The sequence below is a fragment of the Drosophila miranda genome, chromosome 3, assembly GCF_003369915.1.
Source record: "Drosophila miranda strain MSH22 chromosome 3, D.miranda_PacBio2.1, whole genome shotgun sequence".
Lineage (NCBI taxonomy): Eukaryota > Metazoa > Arthropoda > Insecta > Diptera > Drosophilidae > Drosophila > Drosophila miranda.
In genome coordinates, this window is record NC_046676.1 from 3,344,721 (window position 1) to 3,363,031 (window position 18,311).

General features: G+C 38.1%; 4 protein-coding genes across 5 annotated transcripts in view; 2 read left to right on the top strand and 2 right to left on the bottom strand.

The window, feature by feature from the left end:
- Positions 1-226: 226 nt before the first annotated feature.
- Positions 227-18,311, top strand: part of LOC108160063 — a 71,389-nt gene continuing 53,304 nt past the window's right edge. The window contains exons 1-2 of one of the 2 annotated variants that reach the window (XM_033391946.1): positions 227-445; positions 521-596. The gene's annotated coding sequence lies outside the window, so the exon portion shown is untranslated. The remainder of the gene's footprint in view (positions 446-520; positions 597-18,311) is intronic. The other variant, XM_033391944.1, reaches the window with a different exon arrangement.
- On the top strand, positions 1,961-3,117 carry LOC117188306 (INO80 complex subunit B). The gene is made up of 2 exons (XM_033391942.1): positions 1,961-2,084; positions 2,143-3,117. The coding sequence occupies exons 1-2, from the start codon at positions 2,030-2,032 to the stop codon at positions 3,063-3,065; spliced, it is 978 nt and encodes a 325-aa protein (XP_033247833.1). The 5' UTR covers positions 1,961-2,029; the 3' UTR covers positions 3,066-3,117.
- On the bottom strand, positions 3,061-7,606 carry LOC117188308 (intraflagellar transport protein 20 homolog). Its single transcript, XM_033391947.1, has one exon. The coding sequence runs from the start codon at positions 3,554-3,556 to the stop codon at positions 3,086-3,088; it is 471 nt and encodes a 156-aa protein (XP_033247838.1). The 5' UTR covers positions 3,557-7,606; the 3' UTR covers positions 3,061-3,085.
- On the bottom strand, positions 8,055-9,837 carry LOC117187746 (BTB/POZ domain-containing adapter for CUL3-mediated RhoA degradation protein 3). Its single transcript, XM_033390549.1, has 3 exons — positions 9,832-9,837; positions 9,037-9,451; positions 8,055-8,979 (listed from the first exon to the last, which is right to left on the bottom strand). The coding sequence occupies exons 1-3, from the start codon at positions 9,835-9,837 to the stop codon at positions 8,255-8,257; spliced, it is 1,146 nt and encodes a 381-aa protein (XP_033246440.1). The 3' UTR covers positions 8,055-8,254.

Consider the following 18,311-nt stretch of genomic DNA (forward strand, 5'->3'; position numbering starts at 1 on the left):
ATATTTTTGCTTGAATGAGCACCAGGAAACAATGCGACAGATACTTCAGCAAATTGCGAGCGCAATTTACGGATTCTTTTATTATAGCCAAGAAAATAGACAATTTACTAACTAAAAATTGTGAAAATTTCACAATTCCGACCAAAACTTGGTAATTTTATGATCTTCAGCTTGCTTTTTGACGGATGGTATATGGTGGATGTTGTCATTGTGTATCGGGATTTCACCTCTGTCAAAAATTCCCCCAGTATGTGCTTAGTGTGCAGCGCCTTTAAACGATGGTTATCAATAGCAACACTAAAAAACAATGCATGACAATAAAAAATATTTAGCACCTAGACATATTTTAAGTTAAATTTTAAATATCAAATCGCTAAAGACCAAAAAAATTAAAAAATAATTCATCGGAAACAATACAGAATGGAGAGTGCTGAAACTGGTGGTGGTGAGTTTAATCAATATATGTACATATGTATGTATGCATTTGTTTTCATTTTAATTCAAAAACAAATACACGCAGATTGCTGTGGATTGCTGTGGATTGCGGAGATGGAAAATTTTGTCATAAACATTTGACAGGACAGATCCACTTATAGGTACAGTTTTATTATAACCAATTAAATTGAGAAATATCACAATTCATGCAAATACTTCTTTAATGTTTTCGATGGATTGTTTTTTGATGGATTGTAGAGGGTGGATGATGCCAGTGGGAATCGAGGTTTAACATCTGTCAAAAATCCCCCGTTCCCCGTAGATGCGCTGTGTGGGGAAAACGCTATTAGGGTTGCACTTCAAAAGCATCGCCTAAATATCGCATAGAACCGTGCGGCTTAGAAATCCCAGAAAAGGATGGTATATGGTCGCTATGGGAATAGACCGCTGCTACCATATGTATATCTTGCTCTCACCTACTAGTTTATATAACTAATACCAGAGCTCGAAAATATGCTCAAGCAATTTTTTCTATGCTGTCTGCTTGCCGAAAGGACTGAGAAGAATCAAGTAAAATCGATCACTCTCTCAACAGACAGCGTATTATTTTACTCTCGTGGTTTCTCTTTTATGCTGATCTGCGAGAGAAACGCATGCAGCTTTCTTATGAAAACACGTTGAAGAAGAGACTGTCGTTCGGTGCTCAACAGCTGAGCATTATGCTAAAAATTGTATTTTTTGTTGTAGTTGCCATAGGTTTTTGATATTGCTTTTGTATTTGATCGCAGAAAAAGCACGTAAGACGAAGGTAAAAATACGTACACACAGACATACAGTTGCAAAGACCCTTTTTTCTCAATGAAATATCTCATGCGAACGAACGAATACAGAGAGAGCGCAACAAAATACTCTCGTTGGTTGAGCAAAGATCGCGTTGAGAACAAACGAAGTTGAAGTGTCTTTTCGCTTTTTTTATGACTTTTGTATGTCTTCCTGCAAAGAGGGACTTCTTGCGAGCTCTGCCCGATATTGACCCCGTAAACTATATATATTATTAATCAGCACCAACAGCCTAGTCGATGTAGCCATTTCTGTCTGTCCGTTCGTATGCAGACTCCTGTGATATCACACTTTTACAAGTGTATTTAAAAATTTAGCCCCGGACCCCGCCACCATCAGGGACAAAAATTTGTTGCGTCCATCATTTTAAAGATACGAGAAAACCAAAAACACAGATCAGATTAATAGTGTAGCCAGCAGGAATAAAATGAAATTACAGTGGCTACGCAACGCCTTTCACGCTCTTACTCATTCCTCCTATCGGGTATAAATGTAGAGTTGCGGCCCCAGCCACGGTTCACATTCCTCCCGCTTGTTATTGCTGGTAGCACCAGCCTACCAATTGTTTCAAATAGTCTAGTGGAAACATTATTGAATTAGCTCAGTGTCTGAACATTTATGGGAGTGCCCTTACTCGAACGCAAAAGTATCAAAATGATTATTTTCTACACCGATGTCGAATGATTTCTCAACTATCGTGCAGTTTATGGTATCGCAATTATCTTCCATCCGCAATTTCTCTAAAATATGATTAATGTTTATGATTTTTGAAAGCCGAAATTATCTTGAAATTATGGGGAAAGTTGAAGGTAATAGTAATAATTTTATATTTCATTATGTAGCTATTATAAATTTTAATACTTTAAGATCGACGCTCAAAACGCTCAAAACGCCAAAAGCCAGCCAGATTTGCTTCTCCTACAGATTCATCTGTGGCAACCAATAACGAGCCAACGCCAAACCTCGCTCAAGAGATTCAAAAATCTTTCCCGCCTGTGGAACATTCTATAAAAAGAGAGGACCAAACTCGAAATGTGAATATCATTGATTTTGTAAATATACGCACAAGACCGGCGAACACAAAAAAAACGGTGCAGGCCTCAACATCGCCTATTAATGCAATGAAGAAGATTAAACGGCGACGAAACAGTGATACTTCTAGTGATGAAGAACGCTGGCTTAATGCCATTGAAACTGGGAAGCTAGACGATGTCGATGAAGAGTTAAAAAAAATTAAAGACCCCAAATTAATGACAGCTCGTCAACGAGCTATGTATGAACGGACACAAGATGCTGATACTAATATGATTGGATTTGTCGAAGAACTGATTGCACTACCCAGTGGATATAAGGAAAAGGAAAAACCTCAAACTGCGGAAGAAATCCAAAAAGCAGCTCTAAAGTCGCAAAAACGTAAGCAACAGGCGGACGAGCGTCGCGAAAAAGATAAACAAAAAACCATGGATCGCTTGCTGAAGAAACAGGATAGCAGTAAACAACGCTCTGGCGTTCGTAACAAACAAGCACAAAAGCCTTCGCACCCAAAACTTACATATATGAATACTATTGAAGGTTCCTACATCTTGGTACCTCCAGGTCATGAGTTTCCCATGGAAGCAAAAGTATCACGCCCTCCGCTACCAGCTCAGTTTTGCTGCATTAGTGATTGCAAAAATCGTAAGGCATATTCCTGCTCCAAAACCAATGTTCCCCTTTGTAGTCTAGTTTGCTACCGTAAGCATCTAACAGCCGCAAAACTAGAACAAAAAAATCCAAACCGTATTGTTTAAAAGTTTTTATACACCTGTTTTTATTGATTCAATAAAAAATTATTTATGATTTCCTGCTGCTCCGTTTCTGTACGTTGCAAGTACTGGTACTCGCTTTTCAAACGCTCTAGTTTGACTGTCTGTTCCAAAATCTTGCTCTGACAGACTTGCTGCTCAGCTTGTCGCTGCTGCGACATTGATTTAAGTTGGTTTTGTGTCCCAATTGCACGGAGCTTTTCCACTTCGACGTCTTTAGCAAAAGTATTTGATATTTTATAGAAGTCATGAATTAATCTTTTGAACTGTTGAAGGTTTCTTGAATACTCCAGGCATTCATGTCTCAGCTCTATTTTTTGAGTGGCAATGCTGGGATCCTGAACTCGCAGTCTGTAGATATCGTCTATGAACAATCCAAATTTTTTCAATTCCTCCATTTCGACTATTGTAGGAAATATAAACAAAAACAATCGATTTTTGTTTGAGTATAACCCCACATCCAAGCACTCTGGCATGTAAACATTTCCTGTTATGGCAAGCCTTCGTTGTCACAGACAACGAACAGTCATACATATGTATGTACATATTTGTTACAGCTACGCAGATGACACTATGCAACACATTTCCGGTGTGAACCAAACCGACTTTTTTTAAGGATTTGGGGTCTTAAAACTGTTTAATAAGTTTTTTCTGGGTGTAGTTTTTTAGTTTGATATTTATTTTTTTTTTACTATTTTTGCCAGAGGTAGTCCTTTTTTCACATAACTTAAGTATATTACATCTGGTTGTATTGAACTTTGCAATTCTAAAAAGCAGATAAATGCAGCTTTAAATCCTAACCTAGCTTAAGCTGAAAAATATTTAACATTCAAAATGTATCATTTTTGTGGTATATTTTTCAAAAATTTCGACTTTGAAAACTCTAGAAAAGGCGAAGTCAATGCATTCCTTGTGTTTTTGTTGCATAGATACATTAATTGGATGTCAGTAAAAAACAAACAACCAACATAAGAAATTAATTTTTTCGACTTTTGCTGAGTTTTCAAAGCAAAAATGTTAGAAAAATACACCGCGAAAAATTCTCAATTTTAAATTTGTAAGCTTTGTTATTCGTTAGTTATTTGGCACCTGGCCGCCAGGCACCTCTAATCTCTCTCTCTAATATGAATTATTCAAATTATGTTGTTTGCTGTTACTGTTAAAAAAGTCAAAAAAAAAAAAGAAAAACATGCGTGTCCTCAAGGTCGAAGAATTTGGAGGTCCAAGTTTCTAGGATAGAGCTCCTCATAGATCATCCTGTTGCGCTGGTCGACTGGGTGTTTTCTGGCCAGCCTACGCCGGTATCTGGATATCGCAAGACGCCTCGCCAGTACATTAGGGTGGCTTCTGAGCTTAAAAATATGGCTCTTCGCTTGATTGTACGTTAAGGTCCTTGGCGATGTCCCAGTTACGGATATTCCACTCAGCTCCGGAGAGCGGAGGTTAGTCTTGGCGGCAATCCCATACAACTGAATGCCGTACTTCCAGGCAGGGGCAGGTATGGCATTGTAGATCATGACTTTGTTATTAAAATTGAGCTTGTTGCTTTGTTTAAGTAGCTAGAACATTTTCTGGGCCTTACCCACCACCTTGCTCCTCACGCTACGGATGTGACTGTCGAAAGTTACACGTGCATCCAGTGTAACTCTGAGGTATGTGTGCTTCGTATGCAGCTCCACGAGTTTCCCAACCAAGAAGACACCAGGGCTAGTCAATTCTTAAAGTACTCTGTACTACTGTGTCGTCAGCAAATGTTACCACCTTGAGGGCCTGCCCTGTTTGCCTTCGGACCGTAAAGGGATTTGGCATGTCGTGGGTGAATAAGCAATACAGTGTCGGCCCAAACACGCTGCCTTCCGGTACTCCTGCGACAGCAAGTTGATTCTGTTCGTTCCGTAGATCTTTATGGTTCGATCTAAAGCCCCTAAAGACTTTTTTTGCGCCATCGTGCATTCATCCCATACTATTAGTGAACATTTCTGCAAAAGCTTTGCCATTGCCGAATTTTTGGAAATGTTACAGGTTGGAATTTCGTTGCATTGCATATTCAATGGCAATTTTAGAGCTGAATGGGGTAGAATGAAGCAAGAACTAGAGCAATTTCATTTTTTGAGCGAATTAGAAGTCGAAGAAGTAAATCCCTCCAGTTCCATCATTTATTACTTTCATAAGACTATCAAATACATTATTTTTATTCTTTGTTTAATAGTGGAAGATTTATTTGAATCGGTTCTTTCAAAGTACTGAGATCATACGACTTTTTGTTGTTGTAACTCTTAATTAAAAGCATCCTGCATTGGGCGATTAGGCGCGGCCATCCCCAATTGGCATAATAGCTTGTTTGACATCATCAAGCACATATCCTCAATGGAAATCAATGCCTGATTATAAATTTTTTCACCTTTTTGTAAATTAAGATTTGAATTTTTTGAAATTTTCTCTCCGTAAGAAACATTTTTGTACATCAAGGAATATTAAAAAAAAAGAATTAGCGCAATTGGTTCAGCTGCTCCCTAGATTTTTACTTTGTAAAACATGCAGCGATTCATTTTTATATTATATTTTTGGAAGGAAGTTTCCGACTCCATGAAGTAGTATATATATTCTTGATCAGCTTCAATAGCAGAGTCGATACAGAATGTCTTTCTGTCCGTCTCGATCTCAGATCTCAGAGACTCCAGCTCTAGCTCTTAGAGAATCCAATTGTTGTATCCCAGACTCCTGTGCTGGTACAAGTGTATTTCAAAATTTCACCAAGGACAAAAATATGTGGCACCCACAATTTTGAAAAATTTGCTAAAGCCGAAAACGCAGAATCGTATAGAATGCCCATACCTTCCAGGATGCGAAATCAGATCGGATAGATAGCCAGAAGGAACAAATGATATTACATTGTTTTCGGTAGCGTAGTCACGCGCTTACTCATTTTCTGTCTCTCTCTCACAACCTATTTGTCGTTCAATGTGGCGGAGGAGTGCCATACTGACTGAGTATCGGGTGTAAATGTATAGCCGCGGCCGTAGCTGCGACTCACAATTCCGGCTCGTTTTTCGTGTAGTCTGCGGACTTAGAATTTCTCTCATTTATTAAAGGAAAGTCTGCAAAAGTCAGAAGGAAAATATTTGATGTGTTCATTCCCTGTAATTTAACTGTAACTTTTACTTTCGCTGTGTCCTGGAAGCCTTATAAGGGATTGAGGGGATATTATGTTTCTAGTTGGTTCTTGAAAATAAGGTTTCGTTAAATGAATGTACGAGGGTGGTCTGATAAGTACTTGGCCTACAAAACAAAAAACCAAAATTTTTGAAAAGTGGCGATTTATTTCTCAATATAGTCTCCTTTTAGGTCGATATACTTGACCCACCGATGCTCCAAGTTCCTTAACTCATCTGAAAAATACGTTTTCTCGAGGTCTGTAACGTAGGCCGTCGTGGCGGCGACGCCCTTCTCATTCTCAAATGTATGTCCGGTAAGTGACTTTTTTCAATCAGGGCCAAGACTGGAGAATTCGGCGGATGGGGCAGTACGCAGTGCAATTCGACCAATTTGGCCGTGGCGACGGCGGTGGTGTGAGCCGATTACAGTCTTCGCCTTCTTCGGAGCATGTTCGCCGGGTAAAGTCGACTTTTTCGCCTGTTCCTTGATCTCTGGTGTCTACCATTGGATCTATGTTTCAGCGCCAGTCACAAAACGACACAGAAACTCCTTCGGATTGCTCTTAAACAGCGTCAAAACACTGCTCTGAAGTGGTTTTACTGTTGCGCTTTTTGTCCGGAGTGAGCAAACGCTGCACCCATCACGCCGACAGCTTTCTCATGCCAAAAATCACATGCAGGATTTGACCCACGTGTTCTTTTGAGATGCTTACTGATTAAGCTATCTCACGCACCTTTAATCGGCGATTTGCCAATACGAGATCGAGGGTTTTTGTTATGTTGTCCTCCGTTGAAGCAATTTTCGGGGCACACGGGCGAAACCAATTTTTGACGGTCGCCACAGCATCCAAGCGCTCTTTAATTTCGCTCCGCGATTTCCCATCCAAAAATGAGAATCGAATCACAGCCCGATATTACTTATTTTCCATTTGTATAAAATCGGCGGACAAGCCCGCTTTCACGCGTGGTCACAAAAAAAAAGTACGAGTCTGATTCGGCTGAAATTTTGACAGTAGCCGTCTAAAAGATTGAGCTACACGATAGTAAATCTCCTTTGGCACCATCGGGCGGTGAGGCTAAGTACTTATCAGACCACCCTCGTACATAAATACATTAGCTAGCTTTGATAAAGCGTGATAAGTAGTATTTTGAGGTCAAATGAATATGAAGAGATTCCTACCAAAGATAGGAATAAAAAAATAAATATTTACCAAAATTTATATATATTTACACTATAAAGCTGTAGCTTACAGCTTTGCTTGGGGTGCGGTTTTTGATCAAAGGCGACAGAATCATTTTACAGCTACAGGATATAACTTTGTTTTAAACACTAAAAGGTATCTTCCGTGCTGGTACAGTTTTTTCCAGTAGCCAGTATTGTTTTCTGAAGTTTATGTCGCTTTGCTAGTTATGTAGTTATTCCAAGTTAGTGTGGTTGTCCAGGTGGATCCGCACGTATTTAGATGACTTGGTGGCTGCGATAGCTGACCCATTTCTTTATGGGGTCACCCTCCGTTTGGAGGTATATATTTTCTTTTTGGTCTGTCATTAATTTATTTGGATGTCATTTTTTTAATCAATATAATCAAGACACCAACATTTTCGGAAGTTTGAAGGTTGGTAGATGTAGAAAGCTATTATTTAACTTATCATTTTTAGACTCTTGAAGATCGTTTTATAAAAATGAGCAAACGTTTTTTTAACATTATTTTGTTTGCTTGCTAAGATTTCATATCAGTGTTGGTTTCTACATACATATGTATGTATATTTATACTGGAAAGCGAATCATATACATATGTATATATGTATCCATAAATATTTGCAAGGTTATTCGACGGTTCTTTTAATTTCATTTGTAAACAGTTTCAGATAGGGTTAATTTTTATTTAAAAAATTATATTAATGAACTATACATCCGATCGCGTTTTATACATTTACTGACGCTAGAAGTCAGCAACGAGCTGAACTTGTAGATAGGCAACGCCATCAAAACTACGTTTATAAAAAACCTATGCGTGTCATGTGGGGTTGTTCCGTTTGTTTGATCGCAACCGCGCTAGTCCAGTTCGCTCTTCCTCCTCGTCGCTTGTATACTGATGCATGCTTGTTCCACTAACACCCCCCACACGTACAGAAGATGTGGCCTGCATTAGATCTTGGTCAGGGGCGTTTCGATTCTCGTATAGCAACACTTGAAGTGTCTCTTCGTAAATACGTGCCTCAGGAAATTCCACTTTAGTATGTTTTCGATCAGTTGCATAAACTATAGAAGTACAACACACTTCAGCAACCTTTTTTCCGTGCCCATAAAAGGACCAGCAACATATTTCACTTGGTCCTATAACATCTTTGATGAATAAAATGCGTTCGTTGAAACGCAGAGAGAGCTTGTCAAAAAGTTCAATATTTTTTAATAAATTGTCATCGGATGTGCTTGTGTATGAATACTTGTTGTTTTGTCGCTGCACCACTAAAATAACAGCCGGTTTCGAAGACGCGCTGATTAGAAGTTGTTCCTCTTTTTGCGAAGTTATCAATGGAATGCGGCAAATAGGTTTTGGCTCAATGTGTGCATATAGTGCCCGTTCACATGACAATGCAAGCTCGGTAATGCAGTAGTATTTTGATTCTGCAAGTAGCTCAGCTATTTCTTTGTTAGTTTCGGGTAATGGGACACTGCCATCGCGCAAAAAGTTGAGTATGATTCCAAAATGGTTTCCACAGCGATCTATTAGTATCCAACCTGCAACGTGAATTTTTGTATACATATTACAGAATAATTTCAATGTAAATTAATTACCTTCTGAATCAGTTAGCACCTCCATGCGACCACTAAACATAGCGCTTAGCATTGTATCATTATGCTTCGTCAGTGTTCCGATTGTAGTATAATATAAGCGACCACCAACATTCAGCTTGACATACTGAGACGAATGCCCTTTTAACAGCACTTTCTGATCACCGGACATGGCTTCAGACTGCTTGGCATGAAGCACAAGTTGGTGGCTACTTTCTGCAGGTGCCAAAATCACTTTGTCTTGTAGAGCGGAACCCAGGTCTTCAATACAGCAAGCTATTTCTTTTGGTGCACCTATGACACCAACGCCCTTTTGTTTGGAGCTTTGGCAAACGCTATCTTTTGCGTTGCTTACGCTCGCACAATCCTCAAGCGCTAAGGGATCAATTTTGACGAATGTATTAGCCACGATGAAAAACTAAATCCAATTTGGTTACAAAGAAAATCAGTTTGCAAAATTATCTCTACATCAAAACGGACAGTCAATAAAACTATATATCGATAAAAAGTTATATTTCCGATAGTTTCTTTATTTTCATCCCTGGCATCGGAATATTTTGTCTAGGGCACTATAGCGAAGTTCCTGTTATGAATTTTGAATAATTTAATTATATATTTTATTTGACAGTTGGCCATATATACGCCGGGGGAAAAAAGGCGCACTCTAAAATGTCATGCATTTGTGACTTCTCTAGTTTTCACAAATGTTCATCTATTTGTCTAATTTAAAAAATTTGTTTTTGTTGCTAAATCAATTTTATTTTTAAACAAAAGTACATACTCATTTGTTTTTATCACAGTCATTTACGAAGAAACAACATTTTTTTCTAAATATCAAGTTTGTTAAGCTTCTTCGTTCATTTTGAATAAAGTGAAGAAAAAATTAATTTTAAATAGAAAAACACCATGAACTGTAACTGTTAAGATTAGCTTAAGCTACAAAGTGTTCTGGTAAGATCTTGTCCGCTTTTTCATAATTGCAAATTTTATTACAACAAAATTAAAACCTTAAAAAAGTCGGTTTGGTTCTCTGTCTGAACTATTTCTAAATATCCCATACACAATATTAACATAATCAAGTATGCTTTGATATATTTTTTTTTATGTGTTGCTTGTTTTGGGACTTTGAAAGGTTTTCCTCCGTAAGAACGGCAATTTTGTCAATTTGTGCTCAAGGTACCTGATTTTGGACGTCGAAAAAAAAACGGCCGGCGACAAATATGCGAAATAGCAGAGTAAAAAGAACAGACGAAAATAGCCAAGAAGATAGCTAAAATTTTCGTGGGAGCATGTCGCAATTGCCTAACTATCAATCGTAATTTGAACGAAAACTAGCGCGCAGATAAGTAATTGACCTTCACAGAGACACCAGAGAAACTCCGATAACAAAATCGGCTACATCAGCTGCTAGCACAAAAACGAAAAGTATTGTTGCCAAGAGCCAAATTTGAGGTTATTTAAAAAAAAATATATTTATAAAGAAGGCACAATATAAATTCCCCTGGTAATGGTGTCAAACTTATTTTAATACATCAAGAAATCATATTTTTTTTTTTTTTGCAATTAAGATTCAATTTGTTGTATAAACAGGCGTTTACTTTTCATTTTGTCGTAATGAAAATGTTTTCGTTTAGAAAACGTAGCAACCTTGCGGAATGTGAAAACGGGAGCACCAATGGGTGGGACGTCACGCCTAATTGATTAGAAATAGTCAGTCCGCGCTCAAAGGTGTTTGGAACAATTCGCAAATTCTTTCGAATACAAAGCCTTCCTAAATAGTGGAAAATATCTCGCCGTCTCTTTTCCTCAGGAATTCGAATTATCGAAACATAAAATAAAAATATATGTAAAAATGCTCTCTTGGTTTGTATTTTACAAAAAAATGTTGACATATCACCCAGTCATACCGAATGGTTTTAGGCAACATATATATAAAATCAGCAACGCGATTTTCAATATAAACCTTTCCAGGGCTATCAAACGGAAGTTAAGTAAACAAATGAATAAAATAGTTTGATATCAGCTACCGTATCAATTAGATGCGCTTTTTGTGCTTTTTGTTCGTATTATTACGTATATGTATTATTATTATGAACCATACTAATACTCTGCTTAGACGAGAGTGGAGCGGACGTTGTCCTAGTCCAGCAACCATGACATTTTACCGTCGCGCTCCACATTTTGTCTCATAAGTTCTAGGAAATCATACCCTGGTTGTTTAAATGACCGCGGAGTCCTACTTGATCATAAGTTGTGTTTTAACAGCCATATAGCCGCAACATTAAATAAAGCTAAGAGTGTTTTAGCGATCATCAAGCTTTGGTTTAAGAAGTTTGACGACCCGTACGTGACGAAACAACTGTATATCTTGTTAGTACGTCCGATATTGGAGTATTGTTCCTTTGTGTGGAGCCCGCAGTATAAAGAGCAGCAGGTTGTTATTGAATATGTGCAAAAGCAATTTTAATTTTTGCCCTTCGTAACTTTAACTGGGACTCGGGTAGAATCTTGTCACCCTATCGGTCTATGCTAAATCTTATTGACCTGCCGTCGTCACACCATCGCAAAATATGCAATGGCGTTATGTTCATCCACAAGCTCCTAATTATAATAAGATCTGGCGTCCTGAACTAAAATATCACTACGGAAAACCCGGGGCCACATACATGCTATAAAATCAGAAATAGAGGAAACATCAGAGCCCGCAAGGCTACGCAAGATCCCCGCGAAAACTACCCACTAACTCCAGTGAGGAGTCCCTAACCATTTTATTAGACACGCATTTCCCCGGGTGTACAACCATCGAACCGGCATAGCTCCCTAGAGAGGGAGCGGTAACTTCGATGGATCACATCCACATGCAAAGTTGCAATTATTTTCTTGGGGAAATACCTCCAAACACTCCACTACTTAATGACCGCAAAGCTTGCGGGACTCTCGAATGGACAGTATCGAGCGGACTGACAGTATTCACAAATAAATACAAGATCCCTCTCCTAACACCCCCATATTAAATTGATGCAGGATATCCTTCAGCAACAGTGGCATTTACTTATGGTTGGTAATTGGCAAAAAGTTGAATTGGAACTATTTAACCTCCTTATCAATGATGATGTCAAGCTATGTTTTTCCTACAGCGATCTGGTAACCTCGTTATTTCTTCAATCAGATCTCGACGCTCTCAAAAATTGGTACATTATTAGCGCTCTTCCTCTTAACATTTCCAAATTTAACGCCATGACCCTCCATCGCAACAAGTCTTACCTTTTTAACTTCACAATTCATAAAATTTCCTTGGAACGCCTATACAAAGTTAATGACTTAGGCATTATTTTCGTACATAACTTATGTTTTAGTTCTCATATATCCGCTATTTCGAATAAAGCCAAAGGAGTCCTTGTCTTTATCAAAAGATGTTCGAAGGAATTTTCTGACCCCTAACCACTAAACTATTCTACACCTATCTTGGAATATGGTTCCTGTATCTGGTCTCCCCATTACCAAAAATATCAAGATATGCTCGAGTCCGTTCAAAAACAATTCCTTATCTTTGCCCTGCGCGGACTTAATTGGGACCCCTCTCGTCATCTTCCTTCTTATGAGAGTCGGCTGCGTCTCATGAACTTGCACTCTCCTGAAAGTCGTAGGAGTTTCCATGGAATTCTGTTTCTCCACAAACTTCTCCTAGGCGACGTTGAATCCTCGGCCCTCGATGAAAAACTAAATCCAATTTGGTTACAAAGAAAATCAGTTTGCAAAATTATCTCTACATCAAAACGGACAGTCAATAAAACTATATATCGATAAAAAGTTATATTTCCGATAGTTTCTTTATTTTCATCCCTGGCATCGGAATATTTTGTCTAGGGCACTATAGCGAAGTTCCTGTTATGAATTTTGAATAATTTAATTATATATTTTATTTGACAGTTGGCCATATATACGCCGGGGGAAAAAAGGCGCACTCTAAAATGTCATGCATTTGTGACTTCTCTAGTTTTCACAAATGTTCATCTATTTGTCTAATTTAAAAAATTTGTTTTTGTTGCTAAATCAATTTTATTTTTAAACAAAAGTACATACTCATTTGTTTTTATCACAGTCATTTACGAAGAAACAACATTTTTTTCTAAATATCAAGTTTGTTAAGCTTCTTCGTTCATTTTGAATAAAGTGAAGAAAAAATTAATTTTAAATAGAAAAACACCATGAACTGTAACTGTTAAGATTAGCTTAAGCTACAAAGTGTTCTGGTAAGATCTTGTCCGCTTTTTCATAATTGCAAATTTTATTACAACAAAATTAAAACCTTAAAAAAGTCGGTTTGGTTCTCTGTCTGAACTATTTCTAAATATCCCATACACAATATTAACATAATCAAGTATGCTTTGATATATTTTTTTTTATGTGTTGCTTGTTTTGGGACTTTGAAAGGTTTTCCTCCGTAAGAACGGCAATTTTGTCAATTTGTGCTCAAGGTACCTGATTTTGGACGTCGAAAAAAAAACGGCCGGCGACAAATATGCGAAATAGCAGAGTAAAAAGAACAGACGAAAATAGCCAAGAAGATAGCTAAAATTTTCGTGGGAGCATGTCGCAATTGCCTAACTATCAATCGTAATTTGAACGAAAACTAGCGCGCAGATAAGTAATTGACCTTCACAGAGACACCAGAGAAACTCCGATAACAAAATCGGCTACATCAGCTGCTAGCACAAAAACGAAAAGTATTGTTGCCAAGAGCCAAATTTGAGGTTATTTAAAAAAAAATATATTTATAAAGAAGGCACAATATAAATTCCCCTGGTAATGGTGTCAAACTTATTTTAATACATCAAGAAATCATATTTTTTTTTTTTTTGCAATTAAGATTCAATTTGTTGTATAAACAGGCGTTTACTTTTCATTTTGTCGTAATGAAAATGTTTTCGTTTAGAAAACGTAGCAACCTTGCGGAATGTGAAAACGGGAGCACCAATGGGTGGGACGTCACGCCTAATTGATTAGAAATAGTCAGTCCGCGCTCAAAGGTGTTTGGAACAATTCGCAAATTCTTTCGAATACAAAGCCTTCCTAAATAGTGGAAAATATCTCGCCGTCTCTTTTCCTCAGGAATTCGAATTATCGAAACATAAAATAAAAATATATGTAAAAATGCTCTCTTGGTTTGTATTTTACAAAAAAATGTTGACATATCACCCAGTCATACCGAATGGTTTTAGGCAACATATATATAAAATCAGCAACGCGATTTTCAATATAAACCTTTCCAGGGCTATCAAACGGAAGTTAAGTAAACAAATGAATAAAATAGTTTGATATCAGCTACCGTATCAATTAGATGCGCTTTTTGTGCTTTTTGTTCGTATTATTACGTATATGTATTATTATTATGAACCATACTAATACTCTGCTTAGACGAGAGTGGAGCGGACGTTGTCCTAGTCCAGCAACCATGACATTTTACCGTCGCGCTCCACATTTTGTCTCATAAGTTCTAGGAAATCATACCCTGGTTGTTTAAATGACCGCGGAGTCCTACTTGATCATAAGTTGTGTTTTAACAGCCATATAGCCGCAACATTAAATAAAGCTAAGAGTGTTTTAGCGATCATCAAGCTTTGGTTTAAGAAGTTTGACGACCCGTACGTGACGAAACAACTGTATATCTTGTTAGTACGTCCGATATTGGAGTATTGTTCCTTTGTGTGGAGCCCGCAGTATAAAGAGCAGCAGGTTGTTATTGAATATGTGCAAAAGCAATTTTAATTTTTGCCCTTCGTAACTTTAACTGGGACTCGGGTAGAATCTTGTCACCCTATCGGTCTATGCTAAATCTTATTGACCTGCCGTCGTCACACCATCGCAAAATATGCAATGGCGTTATGTTCATCCACAAGCTCCTAATTATAATAAGATCTGGCGTCCTGAACTAAAATATCACTACGGAAAACCCGGGGCCACATACATGCTATAAAATCAGAAATAGAGGAAACATCAGAGCCCGCAAGGCTACGCAAGATCCCCGCGAAAACTACCCACTAACTCCAGTGAGGAGTCCCTAACCATTTTATTAGACACGCATTTCCCCCGGGTGTACAACCATCGAACCGGCATAGCTCCCTAGAGAGGGAGCGGTAACTTCGATGGATCACATCCACATGCAAAGTTGCAATTATTTTCTTGGGGAAATACCTCCAAACACTCCACTACTTAATGACCGCAAAGCTTGCGGGACTCTCGAATGGACAGTATCGAGCGGACTGACAGTATTCACAAATAAATACAAGATCCCTCTCCTAACACCCCCATATTAAATTGATGCAGGATATCCTTCAGCAACAGTGGCATTTACTTATGGTTGGTAATTGGCAAAAAGTTGAATTGGAACTATTTAACCTCCTTATCAATGATGATGTCAAGCTATGTTTTTCCTACAGCGATCTGGTAACCTCGTTATTTCTTCAATCAGATCTCGACGCTCTCAAAAATTGGTACATTATTAGCGCTCTTCCTCTTAACATTTCCAAATTTAACGCCATGACCCTCCATCGCAACAAGTCTTACCTTTTTAACTTCACAATTCATAAAATTTCCTTGGAACGCCTATACAAAGTTAATGACTTAGGCATTATTTTCGTACATAACTTATGTTTTAGTTCTCATATATCCGCTATTTCGAATAAAGCCAAAGGAGTCCTTGTCTTTATCAAAAGATGTTCGAAGGAATTTTCTGACCCCTAACCACTAAACTATTCTACACCTATCTTGGAATATGGTTCCTGTATCTGGTCTCCCCATTACCAAAAATATCAAGATATGCTCGAGTCCGTTCAAAAACAATTCCTTATCTTTGCCCTGCGCGGACTTAATTGGGACCCCTCTCGTCATCTTCCTTCTTATGAGAGTCGGCTGCGTCTCATGAACTTGCAGTCTCCTGAAAGTCGTAGGAGTTTCCATGGAATTCTGTTTCTCCACAAACTTCTCCTAGGCGACGTTGAATCCTCGGCCCTCATTAGCCTTATCAATATTGCTGTCCCATCCCGCCCAACTAGGCATTACTATCCTCTGCGTCTTCCTGTCCTTCGAACTACTCTGACCATGAATCTTTCCGTAGCCTTTGCCGCGACTACAATAAATTTGTTTATCTTTTTTTCCTTTGATACTTGTGCTTCCAAAGTAAAATCTTCTTTAATGAATAATTATTTCATTTAATTTTATGATTTGTACATTCTTATTTTTACACAGCTTAACTGTCCATAGTTGAACTCTAAACATTAAACATAAACCTGAACGTCAAAAATAAAGTGACGAAGGCCACGACAGCGCTCTATACATGTACAAAATCCATTTTTGTAAAAAGGGGCACCAACCCAAGTATAGTCCAATGGATGCATCTAGCAATTGTTAGGCCAATACTACACTACGGAGTTACTGCGTGGTGACCGGAGCAATTGAAAAGGACCACCAAAAAACTGTGCAAAGCTCAGCGAATTGCCGCCTATGCATCAGTAGAACTCCACCCCAAATGATGCGCTAAATGCTATCTTATGCCCCCAGAGCCTTGAACTTGCAGGAAAGGAGCGGGCAGGCATGGCAGCAGTACTTCTGAGAGACTCCGACCAACCGTCCATTTTAATTAATAGCAATATCGTCCGTTTAAAAACATTCTACTGAGTTCCAAGAGAGTACACAGATACCCCCTTCAATACATTCAGTCCTCACAGAGACGAATGGCTCGACTGACTTCCAGGCCCAGATGGGGCCGTACCGTCTTCTAAGGGAAAGTCATATCAATCAGGAAGCGCTGAACTGCCTCTAAGCAGATAACAGCTCGGATAAACATTTATAGCGACAGCTCAGATGCGATCGAATCGCTAAATTTCTCAGCGATTTGCTATTAACCTTATATGTGTCCCGGGCTACCGGGATATTGAGGGCAACCACAATCCCCCTTCTCCAAGACAAGGAGGATATTCATATGCCAATTGCCACCTGTAAGCTTATCATAAAAGAGCAAAGATTAACAGAAGATTATTTGGCAATTAGTGCCACGATGTCGCATAACTCGGCAAATATGACCGACCATGGATAGGAAGCTCTGCAAACTAGGCTAAATGAGGTGCAGCGCAGTCATACGTTCCCTATAAGAGCTAGAGCAACCAAATTTGAAAGCCGCACTCCTGTGATATCGAACCTGCACAAGTTTATTTTAAAATTTAGCCCCAACTCTTTATGCCGAAAATCAACCAAATTTTGTATCCATACTCATGTTAGATCTCATTATTACATGTTTATTTCAAAATTTCGATCCACCCCCTTCCGCCCCCACAAATGACGAAAATCTGTGGCATCGACAATATTGAAATTACGAGAAAACTAAAAACGCACAATAATAAAGAGTGACCACATCTACCAGATTTCCGAATCTGGATCAGATCGGATCAGTTTTATAGCGAAAAGGAACAAATCACAGATACAATTTCGCTTCCAATATTCAAACCCCAGGACCGAATTTTTGTTTCGACCTACTGGTATTTCATATGTGTAAGAAATATTTTTATTCAAATTCATATTTTTTTTTTTAGTTTTATGACGCCACATTTACATTTGCTATTGGCTATTGGAAATCATAGATCAGACCAATTCGTCGGGTACCTCAAAAAAAAAAAAAAAAAAGGACACAGGTACCCAAAGAGTGGTCTGACCGTGATAAAAAATATATGTTGGCCGATGCGAACACCCAATCGATAAGCACACAAAATTTCACGAAAATTGGTCGAGCCATTTCGGAGGAATTTAGCAAAAAAGCTTGTGACACGAGAATTTTATATATTAAATAATACATTTTTTGTATTTTTGTTTTTACTTAATAAATTGTGTACATATTTAAATAGGCCATTTTATTTTCGCATTTACTTTACTTAATTGTCATATTTTTGTGTTTGATCACAAAAACTTCTTGATTTCTTACATCTTTTGGTATTGTTACATACATAAATTTGTAACGAAAAAAGGTTTTTCTGTTTGTCGCTCAAGATTGCCTGCATGCAATTCTCAGCTGAAATACATACATAATCCATATGGAACTAATTTGATTATGGTTTTGAAAGATATTCGTCGAAAGTTTATATTATTTCATTATCTTGTAGAGACTCGAAGCCGACAAAACAACAAGGCAAAAAGCCTTGCAAATCGGCATGATGAGGATGATGAAAAGTTGCACATCTTTTACGGAGGGAGGATCATATTGCATTTCTCAGCTTTCATTTTTTCTG

What these genes read in the sequence shown, in the direction of transcription:
- LOC117188306 (XM_033391942.1), top strand. Translation starts at nt 2,030, where the DNA reads ATGTTTATGATTTTTGAAAGCCGAAATTATCTTGAAATTATGGGGAAA. An exon ending in AATTATGGGGAAAGTTGAAG is followed by an intron (nt 2,085 to 2,142) that starts GTAATAGTAATA and finishes TAATACTTTAAG; the next exon opens with ATCGACGCTCAAAACGCTCA.
- LOC117188308 (XM_033391947.1), bottom strand. Translation starts at nt 3,556, where the DNA reads ATGCCAGAGTGCTTGGATGTGGGGTTATACTCAAACAAAAATCGATTG.
- LOC117187746 (XM_033390549.1), bottom strand. An exon ending in GGTGCTAACTGATTCAGAAG is followed by an intron (nt 8,980 to 9,036) that starts GTAATTAATTTA and finishes TTCACGTTGCAG; the next exon opens with GTTGGATACTAATAGATCGC.